At 36.3% G+C, this 21,435-nt stretch overlaps 1 protein-coding gene across 3 annotated transcripts in view; it reads left to right on the forward strand.

Moving 5' to 3' along the window:
- The window catches only part of LOC138697627 (coiled-coil domain-containing protein 102A), a 32,511-nt gene extending 21,362 nt beyond the window's left edge, over nucleotides 1-11,149 (forward strand). For 2 of the 3 annotated variants that reach the window (XM_069823034.1, XM_069823032.1), the window contains exons 7-8: nucleotides 1,744-1,821; nucleotides 9,911-11,149. In XM_069823034.1, coding sequence (XP_069679135.1) covers nucleotides 1,744-1,821; nucleotides 9,911-10,004 — 172 coding nt within the window. In that variant the 3' untranslated portion in view covers nucleotides 10,005-11,149. Of the gene's footprint in view, nucleotides 1-1,743; nucleotides 1,822-6,266; nucleotides 6,385-9,910 lie in introns of all 3 variants that reach the window. The other variant, XR_011331588.1, reaches the window with a different exon arrangement.
- Nucleotides 11,150-21,435: the final 10,286 nt, after the last annotated feature.

Consider the following 21,435-nt stretch of genomic DNA (forward strand, 5'->3'; position numbering starts at 1 on the left):
GTTTTGCATGGTTTTAACTTCAATAGTTTAGTGGCGAGTTGAACAGATGTTTTCGACACCCCCTACATGTTGTGCTAATGGCGCAAAAATTTGTAAGAGCTTTGCTCTAATTTTATAACTTATTTCGTCCAATTTCTCCTCTGTTGTTAATACACATTTATTCACATGAGGCTTCTTATTTTGTACAGATCCTGTCTCTTTGAACTTCTTTACTAGTCGGTATATTGTTGTTTTATCCGGCACAGGGGAATTGGCAAATTGACGACGGAACTTACACACTTGGGACTCAAGCACGAAACTGAAAACTGCTTTCTGCAATATTTTGTTGCGTGAGATCTGGTAGTCCGAGAATATTCTCTCGATTGTTACACATGTCTGAGTAAATTGGCGGACTCATTATTACTGCGCACAAGAACAGTTAAAAAAATTATGAATTATTGCTAGATTTCTGTTAATCATTCAATTAGACCTTTCGAACTAATTCATATGTACTTTGCGCTGGATCTAGTCCGAGAATAACAGGACCATAAACCCGAGAGCAGGTAGTGGCACTCCGGCAACTAGTTTTTTGTAGCTTCGGTGGCATTTCGTCTCATTCACCCGGTAGTTTCAAAATAGTATTTTGCTTTTTATAATAATGCTAGAGTCATCTGAAAAGAGAATGAATCGAAACAAATTATTTATAACAAATGAAATGTCGTCGTTTATTTGATACTAGCCGTACCCGTGCGCTCCGCTGCACCTGTTAGAAATAAATATAAGGTAATTACATAATTAAAATAGGACGTTTGATCCAGGGAACATTTGTGTTTGATAGAAGGATAAATCGTTTAATATGTTACTTAATTTAAATTGTATTTAACTAATTAAAATGCGGTCATTTTGGTCCAGAGAGCAATCATTTGGTGCAATGACAATTCCTTTAACATGTATTGGTACATGCAACCATAGTTTGATGAAGACTGACATATCATTTAGTTTTAATGTGTATACTTTATATTACTTGATGTTTCAGAAGTTACTGTAATAACATTGTAGAATTATGTCCATCTAGAGAAATTACACTTTTCAATGGTGAAATAATAATTAAACAATTAATTAGCTTCCGATATTACTTCATACAAACACAGAAACATTCCCTTACGCTATGTTTAATAGCTTTCGATTGTTGTTGTCCAAGGCCCCTTATAGACGAAGTCATTTGTTTTTATTTCAGTACAGCGCCTTAGATGGTGTTGTTATTGTAATTTTAAAACTCATTTATCTCATTAAATATTAGTCCTGTCAAAATTTTGTATAGAATAAAACTTATCGGAAATTATTTTTAAAGAAACTTTTGTTATGTAATATTTTTCATGAAAATCAATAATAAGGGAGATATTTCGATTTATTTAATTCAGGCCCCCTTATAACCCCCCTTTTAAATAAAGTATTTTGAATGCCATATAGCCTAAAATCTAAGTTATAACGAACTTAATTTATATTCCAATTTTCACATAAATCGATTCAGCCATTATCGCGTGAAAAGGTAACAAACATCCAGACAGACAGACAGACAGACAGACATACAAACAAAATTTTCAAAAAAGCGATTTTCGGTTTCAGGGTGGTTAATTATACATGTTAACACCAATTATTTTTGGAAAATCGAAAATTACCAGAAAAATTTTGGCTACAGATTTATTATTAGTATAGATGAGTGAGGGAAGTAATAAATGGATTTGTTTTTATTTTGATTTTAAGGAAATTGCAACGCACTAATGATGAGCTGCAAGAGCAAGTTGAAAGTCTTCAAGTTCAGGTAGAACATCTGCACACTAGGTAAGACTTCAGCTTTGTCATTAAAGTGAACAAAATAGAGAGTGAGAATGAGTACTAACATTTCTGCAATTGCAATTTCTAGCATGAATGAGCGCATGACTGTGACAGTATTTTGCTTTGATGCCTGACTGTCTAGGAATATTACTGAATCTTTGGAAATAATGATGGTTAATGCTGTTTTTCCTTAATTTTAATATACAAGTACTAATTATATGTGAAATGCTCTATTTCTGAATTGGGTAATTATCTTCGAAATCAGTGACTTCGTGAATACGCCTTGACTTCTGGTTATGTCTTATTTTTTCATCTTCTCGTTTGTTTACCTGTCGTATTAACTGAAGTCTGAGGGTGGACTTAAATAGTAGTTGAAAGAATTCTGTTCTGTTTCGGTCATTTATTCAGACGAAGTTGTGTAGGTCATCAATAGGACAATGGTTGAACCAATTCTTGGAAGAAAATTATGGAATAGGCTCCATTGATCTAAAGTTATAGAGCTGTTGATTTTTTTTTCATATGATCCTTTTTTCAGTATTGTATTGTAGGCCTATTGTATTTATTAACATTCCATGGTATTCATACATTGCTTTACAGCTAGAATATGGAACAAATCAAAAAACTTAATACTATTATAAAATCTTAATTTATAGTCACAGTCTAGATGAAATATATACAGACGAGATTTACAATATAGTCTGCTACTACAACACATAGTTTTAGTATCAATTTCATGAAGTGTTATTGAATGTCATGAATTCACCTACAGAATAGAAGGCGTGAGAAATTAGGTACTTCTTTAATTTGGCCCTAAATAATTTTATGTTTTGAGTTTCATTTTTTATATTGATAGGGAGGCTATTAAAAATTTTTACTGCCATATAACGCACTCCTTTTTGATAGCACGATAGACTTGCCGATGGAGTATGAAAGTAATTTTTTTGACGTGTATTTATGCTATGAACTGTTGAATTAGTTACAAAGTTTTCATAATTACATACGAGGAAGATTATTAATGAAAAGATATACTGACAAGCCATGGGCATTATTTGTAGTTTTTTGAAAATAGTCCTACACGATTCCCTAGATTTGGCACCTACTGTTAAGTAAGAAAAGTACTGTTCTTGTTCGTATTTAGGTAGACATAGATTTTAGTGAATGTTTGTTGTGAGATTCAAAGGACCTGAACCCAACGAAAATTAGTACTGACTATAACACTTGATGAGTGAAAATGTTTGGCAGATGATTTTTGCTCAGTCTCGTCCTTGTCACAGTGATGTTTACTTATAGACCCCCTGACAAGGGTAGCACTGTTTGAGTAAACATTGTATCTTCTCTAGTTATGACGTGTCACCAGCGTGGAGTAATTTGAGTGAAGATTGTACAGTTTATTGTAGTAACTTTGTGCCGTTTCATAAATTCGTTTTAAGTGACTTTTGTTTCATTTGTTTACAGTGTATTTTTGTTGTTGTTTTCTAATGCCAGGCATTTGACAATAAAGTCATTTGACTTCTCGCACTCCAATATTTTTCAAAGATATTGAAAATGGCAAGTTGTAGCCGATTTAAGTGAACACCATATTTTAACGTTTTGGTGGCTACTTCATTCACACACAACCCCCAGAATGTCTGGAGGACCACACCTGCTGTTGGTTGATGGGTCCACTGGACCTAGTTGGGAGATCTTGTTGATCAACAACTTTCCCTCCTTAAGCGACTGGAGGACGATTTTAGTGCCATAGCAGGTCAGCACTAGGAACAGAAAAGTAGGAAGGGTAGGAAGGAAAGTGAAATGAATCCCTAGGCCTCGAATGCTCTAATACTGTCGGGGTCGAAGAAAGTAAGAGTTCAGTCAGAGGACTGGATAGGAAAGGGTAAAGAGAGAATTAGGTATTGAATAGAGGAAAATTATACCAAATTCGATCATTAACTCATCAAGCTGACCAGTGCTAATTGATGAGTAGCCCCTCCCTTTAGTTCAGCTTGTAAAATTATGCTTACTAACAGCTGCACCACGGGAAGATAGGGATGGGACATTGGGTATTTGTCCGGGTTGGTTCCTTAAAGCCTTCAATGGGAAGGATTAATGGCGCTCCCCCCTGTATTCGACAAATACCGTTTTGCAGCCAGTGTATTTTTGTACAAGAAGTAGAAAACTACTATATTGTGAACAGTTGGAACACTGATCACTTGAAACGAAATTAAGTGTTGGGGTAAAAAGTTACTTCAAACTAATCAAATATATAAGGAATATGTCTCGTTTCCTTTTATCTATAGTCCCGCATCGTGGTCTAAGGCATCCTGCCTAGGACTCGCATTATGGAATTTCTTATATTGGAAAATAGATGTTCCTGGTATCGTTCAATCAGTTACCTAGTTCTTGGATTACATTGTGCGATTTTTGCTATACTATAACAGAGATAACTAAAAAACGCAAATTTCGAGTTACCTAGTTCTTGCATTCAGGTGACAATATGGTAATGCAGAATTCCTGCACGGGAATATCATATGTACTTCGGTACATCACAATAATAATTTCTCCAACAGCTTTTGTATAAAACTTTTTTTTTGCAAAATTAAAATTTAAGTAGTTATTAGCAATATTCCATACTTATTGTTCAGCCTGTATATTACAGAACTACGTAAGTCATGGTTTCTGAATTCACTTGTCCTAACTGTTGGTATTATACACTACATTTAATAACTGTTTTGTTTGCGACTGTAGAGTTATCTTCAGGATTGGGAAACTTCAGAATCCCCTGGAAACAAAATAGAAAAAATGGAATGCAATTAACTTTTGAAGATTATAGCACTTAAGGGATCAAAAATGGAAAAGACCACTATAAATTGTTTAGATTTTAGATTATTCCAGTAGTTGAAAAAGTACAAAATAACTATTAATTATGGAATTTATGTACATATAGGAATTAACTTCGTATGGTTGTTAATATTTCAGTGTTATACAGTAGTGTGCAAATTAATCCGAACACGACATATTTTTACATTTTCTGTCATTGTTGGCCTCACAGCTGCTCATACTGCTTTAATTGACATCTGTAGTACGTGTAATTCCATTATTGAAGGTCTTTCATCATTTTTTTTATAATATGTGCCATTTTGCCTGTCATTTTGCACTTATAAGCATTTCAGTTGTGTTGAAGACTTAATACTGCAATCCTGTGTACATTCTGTCGTCTTCACAAATGGATACAACTCCACGAAAATGGTCTAAAATTATAACATTAGCAGAGCATTCTTCTATGACACAGAGGCAAATTGCTGCAGAATGTCACATCGGTTTGGCTACTGTTAATTCGATCATAAAACGATACAGGGAGACTGGATCCATCACACCCCAGAAAAAAGGAAATTGTGGCCGGAAAAGGAAGACTTCACCTGCAGATGATCGTTTAATTGTCAGGAAAAGTAAATTAAATCCTAGACTAACTGCTGTCGACTTAACCCGCGAGTTAATGGCTACCACTGGGATGAATATTCACGTCACAACAGTGCGGCGTAGGCTTTTGGTAGCTGGACGAAGGGCTCGTAAGCCTATTAAGAAGTAACTGCTAACCCCTGTTATGTGCAAAAAAACACTTAATGTGGGCAAAATTACATCAACACTGGACAGTGAATGACTGGAAGAATGTACTTTTTTCCGATGAGTCTCATTTCGAGGTCCACGGCCACCGTGTTTCTTACGTACGGAAAGGATCCGAAAAAGTAACAGCAGCTCATCTCCAACAAGCACCCAAATACCCTCCTAAAGTAATGTTTTACGCATGAAGGGCCTGGAGCATTAATACCTATCAAGGGAATGATGAATTCTGACAAATATATTCACTTACTGGAAACCAGAATCGTACCCCAGCTGCAAAAATCATTTCCGGATGGCAGAGGTGTGTTCCAACAAGACCTGGCACCATGCCATACACCTCGAAAAACTACAGAATTCTTCAACAAGAAGAATATTCAGGTACTCCCTTGGCCATGCAACTCACCCGACATCAACCCCATTGAGAACTTATGGTCAATTTGCAAAAGAAGAATGCAAGAAATGGATTGTTCTACAAAGGAGAAGATGATTTCTGCCCTCATTGGTGTATGGCTTCGCGATGAAGAAATGAAGAATATTTGTGGGAAATTAGTGGAATCCATGCCAAATCGTCTCAGAGCTGTTATTAGGAATAAGGGAGGCCATCTAGATTACTGAGGTATGTCTTAGATCCTTTTTTTTTATCCCGTTTGAGTGTTTTTGTATAAGTAATTACGTTGTTCGGATTAATTTGCACGCTACTGTATTAGAAGATTCTTGGACGTAAAATTTTGTAGTGTAGTATAAAAGTGGTGTTGGATTATGGTTCACTATAAAGGTTGAAGATCTCTGATTTTCTTTGGTTGGAAGGATGTACTGTTGATTCTGTACTAATACTTAACTGTTGTATTTGACAGCCAAGAGTTGTGTGTTGAAAATCCTGCTCCACCTTCTTGAAGGCAACATATAGTCTTAATGTACTAACATTAAGCATTAACATCTTAGCTGGAATGAGGCTTATTTTGGGGATTTCATGTGAGTTCTCCTTTTCTTGAGCATTTCTATATTACATTTTGAACCACTTGGTTTGTTCTTTTTATTGGGTAATGAGTGTGCATGCAGTATTAACTCCAAAGGTTGGGCTACACTGCATTTAAAATTATTTTCCTTAATATCCACGTATTTTAGCATTTTGATGTATTTGGGGTTAAGATTGGTATCCTTTTAATTCTACATGATATAAAACAAATATTTTTAACTGTATTACATAAATTTCTCTTTCCATCATCCTCAATAAAAAGTTTGTATCTAACTTCATATTAGATTTTTATTAAGATATAAGGAAGCTGATCATAAAGTGTGTCTTGTGCCATATCATCATTATCTAAGGTGCTGTGCCTATAATCTTTTCGCTGTAAGAAAAATCCTAATATAAACAATAGCACGTGACTGAAGTGAGGCTTCATTGGCCGCTGTTTGGCTCCATAGATTCTCAGTACATGTTCCCGCCTACTGTTGTACATTCTGTTTCATGTTAAACATTTCCCGTTACTCGTCAAGTAGGCCTAACCTCACTACTATGCATTCATTTGTTTAGGAAACATTTACTTTATAATTACTCTAATTAAAACTCACATAACTTATTATATACATTTAAGACTATTTCTTTTTCTTTGCTTTTGAGAGGGTTTCCACTCTTATGTTTAATAACCACACACACCGATAATGCAGAAGCCATACTTCAGTACCACGTGCTTACGTGAACAACTACGAGCTCAAGTGACGCCAGCTTGTTACAAGAACAGACTACTTCGGTATTACTGTTTGTATTCATCCGCGTTCATAGTACACAACAAAATATAAAAGTAGCTTTTCTTTTACATTTCGTTTTACATATGAGTGCAGTTATATGTTTCATCGTATTTTACAACTATATTTCAATTTTTTAATTTTAAAATAATACAAGATGATAGTTTCCAAATACGGACTATATTTTCCTACGTCGTGTGAGTGTTTCGACTGGGAGCCAATCATGGGTATGACAGCCACGTGCTTGTGTTTACATTAGGATTTTTCTTACAGCGAAAACAGTATAGATGCACATTATGGAATGCATGCTGGTTCGAGTCCTTATGAGGAAAGACATTTTCTCATGAAATTTCGTCCTATGTATGGGACCAGCATCATCATGAATTTCGGGAGCTACAGTGGATAGCAAAATCTGGTTTCACAACCCAGCTATAATTATCATGCTAACCACATGATACCCTGTACTGGTTGGATGAATATTCACTTCTGCTGTGCCGTGTAGACATGAGGCCAGAAGATGTGTGGTGGGCGTTGGCTCCATATGTGCCTAGTATTTATGATTATAAAGAGTTTTACAGTGGCAAAAATTTGGTTAAACCAAGTCTAGTACATACAGTCACGAAGCTCAATACGTAGGGAATATGCATCCAATGACAGTTGAACTTTAGTTGCTAGCCACTAGGATCGCTACTATCGCACAGTTTGTTGTTCCTAGTTCTCTCAGTTGCTAACTGCTTGGAGCATTGTATCACGAGAAATGCAAAAAAATCACCTCAAGCTTCGTGACTATATGTATTAGATTGTGGTTAAACTCTGCCAGTGTTGTAGTCTTCTGATGAAAGACTTCTGAATTTTAGATTAAATTTAATGTCATGAAATGGCAAAGCTGTCTTTATGTACATTATGTGCTAATAGTCTTACATCATAATGTATCAGCAGTATCATTAAATAAAAACTACCACCACCACCACCACCATGACCACCACGACGACCACCACGACGACCACCACGACCACCACCACCAAAACCACCACCACCACCACCACCCCCACCCCCACCCCCCCCCCTCCTCCTCCTCCTCCAAGTGTTTCAGAGTTAAGTGCCTCACATTAATTTTGTATTGTGTCTGGTGGGATTAATATGCATTAGTTATGTCATTGTGTCATGGTCTATATTTAATGATTTTTATATCAGTTTTTCTATGATTTCATTATTGTTATGTGGAATACAGTAGAATCTCTCTTAACTGGCACCATAGGGACCAGGCTAGTTCCAGATACAAGATTTTGCCGGATAATTGAATAAATCCTGGTATATACAAAAAAGAAAGTTCGTATTTCATGGTGCCAAATGTTGAAACTGCAGCCATATGAAGCTTATTTCTCATCCTTTGCTCATAACTGAATAAACACAAAAACGATGTGAATTTTCTTTATTAAAGCACATCACACAACACAAATAATAGACTAATTTTAGGTTAGAATATTCACTGAAAAAGAAAGTTCATGCGAACTTCCTAATGTGACAACATTGACGGCCTGAACATAACTAACTAAACATAAAAACTGTGTGGATTTTCTTTATTAAAACACATTGCACAACACAAATAATACACTAATTTTAGGTTAGAATATTCACCGAAAACGAAAGTTTGTGTGAACTTCCTAATGTGGCATCATTGAAGGCCCTTACATAACTAAATAAACATAAGAACTGTGTGGATTTTCTTTATTAAAACACATCACACAACATAAATAATAAACTAATTTTAGGTTAGAATATTCACTGAAAACGAAAGTTTGTGTGAACTTCCTAATGTGGCAAAACTGACGGCCCAAACATAAAAACTGTGTGAATTTTCTTTATTAAAACACATCACACAACACAAATAATACACTAATTTTAGGTTAGAATATTCACTGAAAACGAAAGTTTGTGTGAACTTCCTAATGTGGCAAAACTGATGGCCCGAACATAACTAAATAAACATAAAAACTTTGTGGATTTTCTTTATTAAAACACATCACACAACACAAATAATACACAAATTTTAGGCCCGAATATTCACTGAAAATGAAAGTTCGTGCGAACTTCCTAATGTGACAACATTGACAGCCTGGACATAACTAACTAAACATAAAAACTGTGTGGATTTTCTTTATTAAAACACATCACACAACACAAATAATACTCTAGTTTTAGGTTAGAATATTCACTGAAAACGAAAGTTTGTGTGAACTTCCTAATGTGGCAAAACTGACGGCCCGAACATAACTAAATAAACAGAAAAACTGTGTGGATTTTCTGTATTAAAACACATCACACAACACAAATAATACACTAGTTTTAGGTTAGAATATTCACTGAAAACGAAAGTTTGTGTGAACTTCCTAATGTGGCAAAACTGATGGCCCGAACATAACTAAATAAACAGAAAAACTGTGTGGATTTTCTTTATTAAAACACATCACACAACACAAATAATACACAAATTTTAGGTTCGAATATTCACTGAAAATGAAATTTTGTGCGAACTTCCTAATGTGACAAAACTGATGGCCCAGACTGTGGCAATGTGTCAGATTTAAACTTTTTTTTTTTGTCCAGCCAAAAGTGCCGTTGTTTTGGTATTTCCGGTTATTTGAGTGCCGGTTACGAGAGATTTTACTATATGTGATTTAATCTTGCTGTTGTTGAATTTTCCTATAACCCATTTTGAGAGCATTAATGTAACACAATTATTTTCCCATAGGCTACGAATGACCAGCTCTTCAACTCTTCTTTCACACCGAGGTCCTGCATTGCTCGGTGAGGAAGCAAGTGATGATGATATCAATGATTACTGAGTGTGTGTGTGTACATTTGAATGGATAATACGTTAACAAGTGCCTAGGTTGACTTGGTCGTGAGCATCGTGTAAGGAAAATAGTAGGTTCCAGGTTGTCTAGTCATTGAGATGTGACCATTCCTATCATTGCATTTTAAAAGTTTGCACAGTGTTCCATTGCTTTATAGTGAGGCAAATGTTGGCTTATCGAGTAGTAGAATTTGCCTATACTACCTGACGTGAAGTACCAGAAGTATTAAAATTCATACAAACTAGTGCAAATCATTAAATTGGTATACTGTATTTGGAGAAAGTGTATAATTTTTGTGAGTTGTCTAAATAATGTCGTCACTCTTACACTAATGTATTAGTTAATTAATTTGTAGTAAGTCTACTTTCATTCCTTTGTGTAGAGGTGAACTTCAGGGGCAATACTCATGAGCGACTATTACTCAATTGTGTCTGTAGCTGATGCACTTTATGTGGCAGAGTCTTGTTAAATTTGTTATTGTGTACTGTGTCCCAAGCTAAGTAGTTTCCTCTACCCAGTTTCCATTCTCTTGCATGGAAGCAATGCTTTGTGATAGAGTAAAGCAGCATTGGCAATTGTAACTGTTAAGCCTCGTTTCCACTATTAAACATTTAACAACAACATGTTAAATTTAACATGTTGAATTTAGCATGTATATGAACATTTCAAGTCTCAATTGACTTAACATGTTAACTGAGTATGTTGAAGTTAACACTTTTAACATGTTGGCGTGTTTTCCAGCAGCAATGGAAAACATGTTAAGTCAATTCACTTGCTCGTGCAATGTCGGTACAAATTGGCAAAGTTCGTACAGTTTCCATAGCAACTATAATAACTTTCGATTTTGTGGTGCGTAACTAGGAGCACCTCTTGATAATTTTTATACGATCCTTGGTGTTGCTTGTAAGTTGTTCAAAGTAGTGGAGTGGACGAACGAAAATACCGTCAGAATAAAATTGATTAATGCACTGATGGAAAAGCCTTGTTTGTGGGATGTGGCTGCAAAATAATACAGAGAAAAACCAAAGAAGGCCGGCTGTTTTAGACAACTGAAATTATTATGTAACTACAGGGGCGGCTTTTGGGGCAGTGCCAGTGTGCCATAGCACCACCAATGAAAGAAACAAAAAATAATACCCTAAAAAATAGTTGTAATAATTTATTTCTACGTATTTTATTCCAATTTTATTTGAACGAGCGCGCGCACAGATCGGGACGCACTCTTGCAGTGTTTTTTCGAACGTTGGAGCCAGTTCTCTGTGGCACCGGGTAAGCCCATATAACACTGTACAAAAGGCTACTGGTTTAGTTCATATGCGGTTCTTATGGCGGAGACTGAGCCGAGTTCAATTTGACTCAGTAGTTAAAATTCCGCCCGCTAGAGCGCAGTAATCCAGAAATTCCGCTAGATGGCAGGGTTTGTTGGAAAAGTTTGGCAGGAAACCGTTGTCTCAAGAGCAGACTTACACGAAAAGTTCGGTGCCAAATCTTAATGCAATGTTACCAATTCAAAACTAATGCACACAACTTGGATTTGAAAGTACAAATTACTATTCATTTAACTGTATCGAATGCAGAGAAAGTCAGTCATGGTTATTTTTAGAAAGACAACTACGTATTTCCTCATATTATGTAACACTATTAGTTAATTTAGTGTGATATTTGTTTTATTTCGCGGCAACTAAATATCGTTACACTGTTGCTAGTATTGATGATTTTGTTAACGATATATGAGATTTATGCAGGACATGAACATGTGTTATTCAAGCTGCTGCCTTGGATTCATAGGTCTGTTTAAGTGAAGTGTAAACGTTTTCATTTATTGTCTGTATCACCGTTCATTTCGTGTGTTTTTGCCAGCAACTTTACGAGTTCTAAAAGTTATTTATATTTTCCATTTCTTTCCTTAATTCTAGAAGATGAAATATGTGATACTTTCGAGGAGACAATCAAAATTTTGAAATTGTTAATTACAATGCCCATCTCCACTTCTGAAGCTGAGCGATGCTTTTCTATGCTGAAAAGAATAACCACATTATTTCTTAGAAACACTATGAAGGAAGAAAGATTGAGTGCTTTAGGAATGTTATCGTGCGAAAAATCTTTCGTATGCAAGATTGAAGGTTTCAATGCAAAAGTGATAGACTTGTTTGCCAACAAAAAGGAACGACCAATGGATTTCCAGTACCGTTCTTTTTAATCCAGATGCAGATGTCTCTCTCTCGGCGTTGGATTGGCACTTTGGTGAGTACATTGCTTGAAATTTAAAGATGTTAGTGATTAGTTAAATTCCTCTCTTAACATTCAAATGATAAATTTATATAAGCATATTTTTAAGTTAGAAAAGCGTTTATTGCTGTTTTTGGTTTCATATAGGCCTACTAGTTGCATTATTAACTGCACACCTGGTAAAATAGCTCGCTTAATTAATTTGTTTTATTTAACATAATGTAAACATGAGCTGTGATTATCACCTTTCACTTGGTGATTTGCGTGCAACCTTCTTACATTTTTGGCACCACCACCAGAATGTCTCACCGGCCGCCACTGTGTAACTATTCTCGAGAATACAATAGAGAGTTTTTGCATCCTCGTCATACGCTAAACGTTAATGCTATGTTGACGTCACTAATGGTCGTATTTGGTGACGTATGTTAACATTTGTAAAACTTCGGAAAGAATCACACGATATTAGCCACTCCTTCAACATTTATCATGTTGTAGCTTCTATGACAGTCAATCGCGCTGTAATTTTTTTAATTGAGGTGAAATGGCTGCTCTTAATTGTGTGTCTTCCTTTGATATGACAGGAAGTATTTTTTGCAGCGCTACATTATTAAATTCGTGTTCTGACATTCTCAGAAGTTTTTGAATCCAAATCGATCTTCAACTTTAAGCTTGTTTAGAATGTCTTCTGCATAGTGTCTTTTACTAAGATATTGCTGCACCCACATTCTCATATCTTTCTTTTCAAGGCCTTGTAACAAGCTACAGAGGCAATTACAAAAGCCAAATCATCTTCATCTGAGTCTATTGTCCAAGGTTTGAAAATAAGACACTACCTACGTTAAACTCTCATAGACTGTTTATGGTGGACTGTGCAAAGGAAGTAAAGATTAACATGTTTAACAGTGTGGACAAAGTGTTAAATGAAATTAGCATTAACATGTTCAATCAACATGTTGGGATGTTAACAGTAAACAGTTTAACATTTAACATGTTGTTAAATGTTTAATAGTGGAGACGAGGCTTTAGACAGCAGCAATAACTTATATATCAGCCTTCAGATTTAGATTCATGCATTCACTTGACGAAACAAAAGTAGAGAGACGACATTATCATCTGTCTCAGTGGTGGTGCAGGTATTTTTAAAACATACAGGTAAACATTAGCCGTTTTACATTCATCTTATGATGACGTCAGTGAAGCTACAAAAAGAAGTTGGAGTAGTAGAGCATGTTTCAGTGAACATTTTGCTATGACCATAGCTTGTGTTCATGATGGTTCTATACACTTTAGAGCAGCAAATGTTCCTGTATGATACTGATCTTGACTACATGTCGATAAAGTGGCATTGTAAGAAATTCAGAAGAAAATTTTGTGGTGTTACAGTTCGTCTGTTCAAATACTTAAAGTGCGGGAAACAAATTGTTTTTAAACAAAAATCCAAGGAGTTAAAAAATCCTTACCAAAGACGAAATGTTTGTGAACAATCCCCACCAGGGTTGCCAGATTTTCTCATTACTAGAGCTCGGAATTTTAGATGCTAAAAGTTAAGAATGACACTGAGTGTAGATGAATAGATGTGGTGCCCCTGAGGAGGGTTTTAAGCCTAGTTCACAGGAGTCCGATATGTAATAATAGACAACAGAGTCACAAGGACTGGGTAATGAATCTTGTAAACTGTGCGCTAATTTGTAAGTGGTAGTTAAGAGGATTACAGACCTTTAATGTTACCAGGAGGAAAATACTGAATGATAAGACTGACGTGTCAAAAAAGTGGGGGCATGGCTTCTATTTTATAAACTATACCGAGGAACAATATTAACTTTTAGCACCTAAATTTCCGGGCTCTACTCATCAGGAATCCAGACAGGTGATGATAGTGCATACCTTAATGTGATTATACATTTGAATTAATTCAATTGTAATACAACTGATTTCATTCGTTTTATACATTTCAACTAACAATATAAGGTCTAAACTTATATTTTGTAGTTATTAATTTTTTTTTTTTTGCTAGATTATGAAATTTTAAATTGTTTATAAAGTCTGGAAAAATAATCTAATAATACAGCCTGATCTATACAGCAAAAATGCACAATATAGTATTTAAATCCTATCAATATAAGTCAACTTCCAAAGCAAGTAAGGAATAAAGATACTGTATATCATCTAATATGTACTATAGTATTATCGTTTTTATTTCAATACAACCCGATACAAGGTGCCAGGCAGCATTGACGACGATGTTGAGCATGGATTGGATGGGGTATTGAAAAAATGAGTAAGGGATTTTAAAAATAATATTACAGAAATGAGCAAAGAATTGCATTTTTTCCACTCGTTTTGACATTCTGAGACAAATATAACTTAATCCAAGACATATCATTAAAATCCAGAAGAATGGGAAATCCAGAATGTCTGGCAACCCTGATCCCCACAAATTAGAAGAGAGGGAAAAAATATTCGGGACACTATTCAAAATCTGCTGAAGTTATGCTGCTCTTGTCTTCAGGAACACTTTTAGCATCTTCTGTCTTTGCTGCATTACCCTTGCAAGTCAAAGCGCTACACGATTAGTTGCCACCTGACTGCAGATTTCGTTAAGCAAGTAGAGGCACGATACTAGGCAAAGGGACACTCTTTACATATTAACTGATATAGGATAATCTTTTCAGGCTCTTCTCAAATTACCCTGTTTTTGAAGTTCGAATATTATGCTGAACATTCAGTATATTTATAATGACCTCTGCATTGTATTCTGTCTACATATTGCTGGTTGCTTATTACTAGACTCTTGACAGTTCTGTTTTCTGCGGACAAAGAGATCGATCTTGACAAGACTCCTACCAAAGTGAAGGCATTGGATAATTATTAGTACTGATTTATGATAAATGTAATGGATTCCTACTTAACATTCACTTTCCTGGCATTTATTTTTTAGTTTATATGGTACCAATTTACAAGGAGAGGTTACACTTTTGAGTTTGCTAACTTTGTTTGGAATTATAGTTAACAATGTGAGATAAAATGTAGCAGAACCAAATTGTAGATTGCTAAAAAAATGGCTGAGTTATTGGCTATGAAAATGTGGTCTGCCACCTTTGTACTAATGTAAAGGGTGAACAGATTACCAATACTTCTTTACTACAAAGTGGCAACTTTGCTCTTGGGCTCAGTGCCCTACGTGCTGGTTACTGAGAGATTGTGTTATCGGTGATTTGACAGTGCTCAGACTATGAATGGAAAATCCTGAAGAAAAATTGACACTGGTCATGTTATGAAAGTATTACTTACTTACTGGCTTTTAAGGAACCCGGAGGTTCATTGCCGCCCTCACATAAGCCCGCCATTGGTCCCTATCCTGAGCAAGATTAAGCCAGTCTCTATCGTCATATCCCACCTCCCTCAAATCCATTTTAATATTATCCTCCCATCTACGTCTCGGCCTCCCCAAAGGTCTTTTGCCCTCCAGCCTCCCAACTAACACTATATGCATTTCTGGATTCGCCCATACGTGCTACATGTCCTGCCCATCTCAAATGTCTGGATTTAATGTTCCTAATTATGTCAGGTGAAGGATATAATGCGTGCAGCTCTGCGTTGTGTAACTTTCTCCATTCTCCTGTAACTTCATCCCTCTTAGCCCCAAATATTTTCCTAAGAACCTTATTCTCAAACACCCTTAATCTCTGTTCCTCTCTCAAAGTGAGAGTCCAAGTTTCACAACCATACAGAACAACCGGTAATCTAACTGTTTTATAAATTCAAACTTCAGATTTTTTGACAGTAGACTGGATGATAAAAGCTTCTCAACCGAATAATAACAGGCATTTCCCATATTTATTTTGCGTTTAATTCCCTCCTGAGTGTCATTTATGTTTGTTACTATTGTTCCAAGATATTTTAATTTTTCCACCTCTTCGAAGGATAAATCTCCAATTTTTGTAGTTCCATTTCGTACAATATTCTGGTCACGAGACATACTGTTAGGTTTCGCAAGAAGCTGTTTTTTACGGTGATGGGTTGTTAGCCCTTCGCCCAACCCCCAAGCTGGAGGACCACCCCTTATCGGCTGTCCACGACTGCTTATTCAATATATTCGCAGCTACCCTCCATATCTGGAGGCCGTCTCCTCTATCCGCAACCTGAGGACGCGCCATGCCGTGGTGATAGGGACCCACAATACAGGGATGACATTGTCATTCATTCATAATTTTCTGCCCAAAGGCAGGGCTTTCACTGCAAATCCAGCATTCAGTGTTCCCTATTTTCCGTCTTCCTCTTAGTTTCCACGTATGATCCATGTATCTTAATATCTTCTACCATCTGATATCTTCTTCTGCCCCGAACTTTTCCCCTGTTCACCATTCTTTCCATTGCATCCTTCAGTGGGCAGTTTCTTTTCTGTCAGTGACCCAACCAATTTCTTTTCTCTCTCTCTCTCTCTCTCTCTCTCCTCTTGATCAGTTTCAACATCATTCTCACCTCAAGTATTTGAAGTTGTGTACTTGTTCTACTACCTTATTTAGAATTCGCACATTTACCTTTTTTATTTTTCTTCTGACAGCCACATTCTTCGTCTTGTTTGTATTTATTTTCATCCATACTGCTCACAGCTGTCATTTAGCTCCAGTAGTGAATCCCGTAGTTGTTGTTTAGTCAACTGTCCGAAGACAGGTCTGAACCTCACAAGTGATACCAAGAAGGCACCACTTATGAAGCAACTAGGCCAGGAGATAATGGGGTAGGGTGGCCAGTTCCTTTCCCCTCCATTGCATATATTGTATATCACTGACTAGCTACATATTACACTAGTCAGACTTCAGATGCATACAAACAATTGTTCTTCCTCTGACATATCATCAAGTGAGATGTACTGCCTGATAATAGATATATACGGTATAGCAGCCAGAATCTCAATCAGAGGTTAAATATCATCTCTTATTCTGCTAATAATGCCATATCATCAGCAAATCATGTGCACTGTATTCTTCTTCCTCCTCTTATCACCCCTCCCAAGATCTGAAAACAATTCTTCACTAAATCCTCCAAGTAGATGTTGAACAGGGTTGGTGATAAAAGGCATCCTTGTCGTACTCCTCTCCCTATTTCACTTCCTTCTGACATTTCTACTCCTATCCTGACTTTGATTCGTTATTTCATATAAATGTTACAGAACAGCCCCCTTTCTTTCCAATCCAAACCACTTTTCTTCAAGATCCCCATAAGTTTATTCCAATCCACTCTGACAAATGCCTTTTCATTCTATGACTACTGCATAAATATACGTCCTTGCTACTCATTGTAGGAAAAGAATGGAGAAAGGGTAGCATAACTATTCTGGACTCAGAACTGGGAATTTCTCCAGTACCAGTTTCACATCTAGTCAATGACATACCGTAGTGACCAGTTAAAAATTTGAGAAAAGTGATTAATTACATTAACACAAAAGGCAGCAACTCTCAGCTTTTTTTTTTTTTTTTGCCAATAACTCAGGAGTCTTTTAGCTTTCTATAATTTGGCTGTGCTGTACTTGGTTTTACATCTTGAACACCATCCAAAACAGGATCATCAAAAATGGTGAACACAAAAGTATATCTTGCCCTTGTTAGTTAAACTTGGTGAAGATTTACTACCCAACACAGCTTAGAAGTATATATTTATCAACTAAATACATGCAAGTATCACACGCCTTCGTCTATTAAATCCAAGGTTCACAGGTTCAAACTTGTTTGAAGGATGAATTTTTAAACTGCAATAAAACCTTTAGCTTGGCTTCCACTGGGAGGGAAGTAAAGCTGTGGGTCCCATGTTATAGATTTACCTTGTTTTTGATGGAGGGTTTCAGACAAAATTAATCGGTCTTTTCTTTCTCATGTCGAATGAACAATGCAATTGGAAGTGTTGTAAAATTAAATAGTGTAACTGCCACACTGCTGCAGTAGAATGCTCGTTTGTCTCCAGTTACATTGAGCACTTCCTTCCACTGTCCATTTGAATTCCCTGTTATTCTCTGTCAAATGTCTTAAGCACCATAGAAATATCATTATAACAGGTATGCAAAACAATCGATTTCAGGACTTTAATTTAAATTCATGTTTTCTGCACACTCAATACTGAAAAAGTGGTTTTGGCTGCCATCTTACCTGTCTGTGTAGAGCAACTGCAGAGCGATTCATATAAAATCTTCCTACTTCTGTTTGATGCAAGCTATGAAGGTGCAACTGCTTCTTAAATGTAAAGTATCTCTGGCAGAATTGCTTACCTTCACAGTAGACTCTCTGTACACACATCCGTACCCTTCACTTCATGTTTCTAGCAGTTCGCTGCAATATTTCCTCATTAATTCCATTGATTTCAGTCATTATATTGTTCTTCAACTCATCAATTTTGCCTGGTCAATTCTTATAAACTCTATTTTTTTTAAGATAACACCACAAGAAATGATCCGATGCTGTTAGGTCTGGTGATCTGGGTGGCCACAAATTTTAGAAATTACTCTATCATCAAAGTAACTTGTGATCAAGTTGAGAGATTCATATACATGTGTGATGTTGCTACTGTCTTCTGTTTCACTTATTGTTGTTCATTTGTTATTTGTGATCAAAATGCTGTACTCATTGCCTCATTGTGTATTTGTGGTGATCAAACTCCGGTTTGGTTATGTCATTTCTGGGATAAATATGTATTTGTAATAAATTAATATCTACAGGCACAACCCACTGTAGGCACTGCAGTGAGTATGAAACTTTACCCCATGTGCTTGGGAGTTGCCCACAGAGAGAAGTACTCAGAATAAAATGCCACAACATCATACGTTCTATGATCACAGATGCACTTCGATCCAAAAATCTAGACATTCACGAGGAAGTTCATTGTATTGCTGATGGTGGAAGCAATCGTAGGATCGATATCATAGCTATAAATAGAAATAAACAGACAGCCGAAATAATTGATCCTACAATCAGATTTGAAATCTCAGCCACTCAACCATCTGAAGTGAACGAAGAGAAAAAGAAAATCTACGAACCCACGATTCAGTACCTATCGGCGAAATACAACATAGAAAAAAATCACAATTACCGGTCTCTTCTTTGGAGCGAGAGGCACCATTCCGAAAGCCTTTGTAAAGTGGAGGGAAAAATACAAGCTGATGAGAGATCTTCAAGATGCCATTGTCACCACCATAATAAAATTTTCTGTAGCGATATTTCGTCAGCATCTTTATGGTGTACATTCAATTTAATTTATATTTGGTTCTATTTTTTTTTTCTTATGTCTTAATCAATTTTTTCTGAAACCTGTTTATATAATTTTTCATTTTAAATTTTATTGTGAGCTATTCTGTGTCGCAGGGCAAACCCAAAATATTGGGTCAGACCAATAAATTAAAAAAAATACTCTTATGGAGAATCTGACTTCTATTTTTAGGATGTAAATCATATAGGGTATTTGATTTTGGTTGAAGAGAATGTTCGTTTCTACACAAAGGACATTTCAGAGCAAATACAGAGATGCGCATTCCTCCGAAGAAAGACACAATACTGGCCATAGTCAGAAAATTGAAAATAGGATCTTTGTTGAACGAGACTGGCAAGCATTGCACATCTCATCTGGCCAACATAATGAAAGATGCAAATCTAGTCTTTCAGGTAAAGCTCCCTATAAAGCAGATTTGAATAATTTCAAGGGAAAAATTGTTCTGGGGCCAGGTATCGATCCCGGGACCTCTGGTTGAACGTACCAGCGCTCTACCAACTGTGTACGTTAACAGAAAACCACAATTCCAAGTCACACAGAGATTGTGTGCACTCGATGTGGGTCTCTGGCGTTTCGTCAGCCCACGCGAGTTGTGTGGATATAAAGGGAAAAGTTGGGACAGTGTCGGGTGGAGTTCCCGGGTAGCTCAGTTGGTAGAGCGCTGGTACGTTCAACCAGAGGTCCCGGAACAATTTTTCCCTTGAAATTATTCATAATGAAAGATGTTGGAAACTACACTTCTGTTCTGTATTGGGTAGTACATTGTGTGTAATGTTGCAAGTCTTTGTTACAAGAGAACAAATGAATGTGGGATTCTCTGTGCTTCATAACACTACACAGAAGAGCCTAAGAATAATTTTTATGTATTATATTTTAGTATGTGGCCTACATAACTTTCAAATAATTTAATTAACAAATTAATGAATTTTAATCAAAATGGTAGCTAAATAAATACTGTATTGCAATTACCATTTTTTTTTAAGTATTTATGTTAGATATTCGTAATATTTAAGTTAGAATGTTTGTATTTACAGTGCTAGAGATAATATGAGAATATGGATAAAAATTAAACATTAATCATTAACACTATGTGTAACAGTTAAATAGTATGGTGTGGCATGATATGAAAGCCATTGCTAATACTAGGAAACATACTGGCCTAATATAGTAATAATATTAATTTTCAGTTATATTCTCTTTTTTTCAATCTAATTCTGTCTTGAAGGAAAAATTCCTTTGCCAGAGCATTAAGATGTAAAACCCAACTTTTAAAACAGAGTTAAGAACTATGTTTTGAAGTCTGTTGTGGGCAATATGAGGGATAAATATAAGGTGATACAGAGGATTCCAGCTATAAGTACCGGTTTATTCTTCAGCTGCTGGGTGGCACAGTGCTCGAGCGACTATCAGCAGCCAGACCCTTAAACTCATTGCGCTTCACCGAATTAAAACTTACATGCATACTTACTAACCATAATACATGGGTTGGATAAAAAGTAATGGCAACAGTTCGATATTTCTGACATGGCTTTATTCACAATGGTACAACATTTACGTATCTTAAATATAGTTGCCCCCCTTATTTATCACCTTTTGCCAAATGTTTGGAAGGCGTCGTACACCATCAGCGCGTCCATCTTTGTTGATGTTTCGTATTGACCGCCCTATAGCACGGATAAGTTCATCTCTGGTATTGTGCCGGGTCCCTCGCAGTGGTTCTTTCACTTTGGAGAAGAGATCGTAATCGCATGGACTCATATCGGGTGAGTACGGAGGCTGTTCCAGAATCTCCCATTGCCAGCGGCGCAAGAGGTCCTTGACAGCAGCAGCGGTGTGACTCTTTGCATTATCATGAAGAATCATGGGGTTCTGTACCCCAAAGTGTCGTCGTTTTCTCCTGAGGGCTGGACAAAGGTGGTGCTGCAGGAACCTG

This window comes from Periplaneta americana, chromosome 4, assembly GCF_040183065.1.
Source record: "Periplaneta americana isolate PAMFEO1 chromosome 4, P.americana_PAMFEO1_priV1, whole genome shotgun sequence".
Lineage (NCBI taxonomy): Eukaryota > Metazoa > Arthropoda > Insecta > Blattodea > Blattidae > Periplaneta > Periplaneta americana.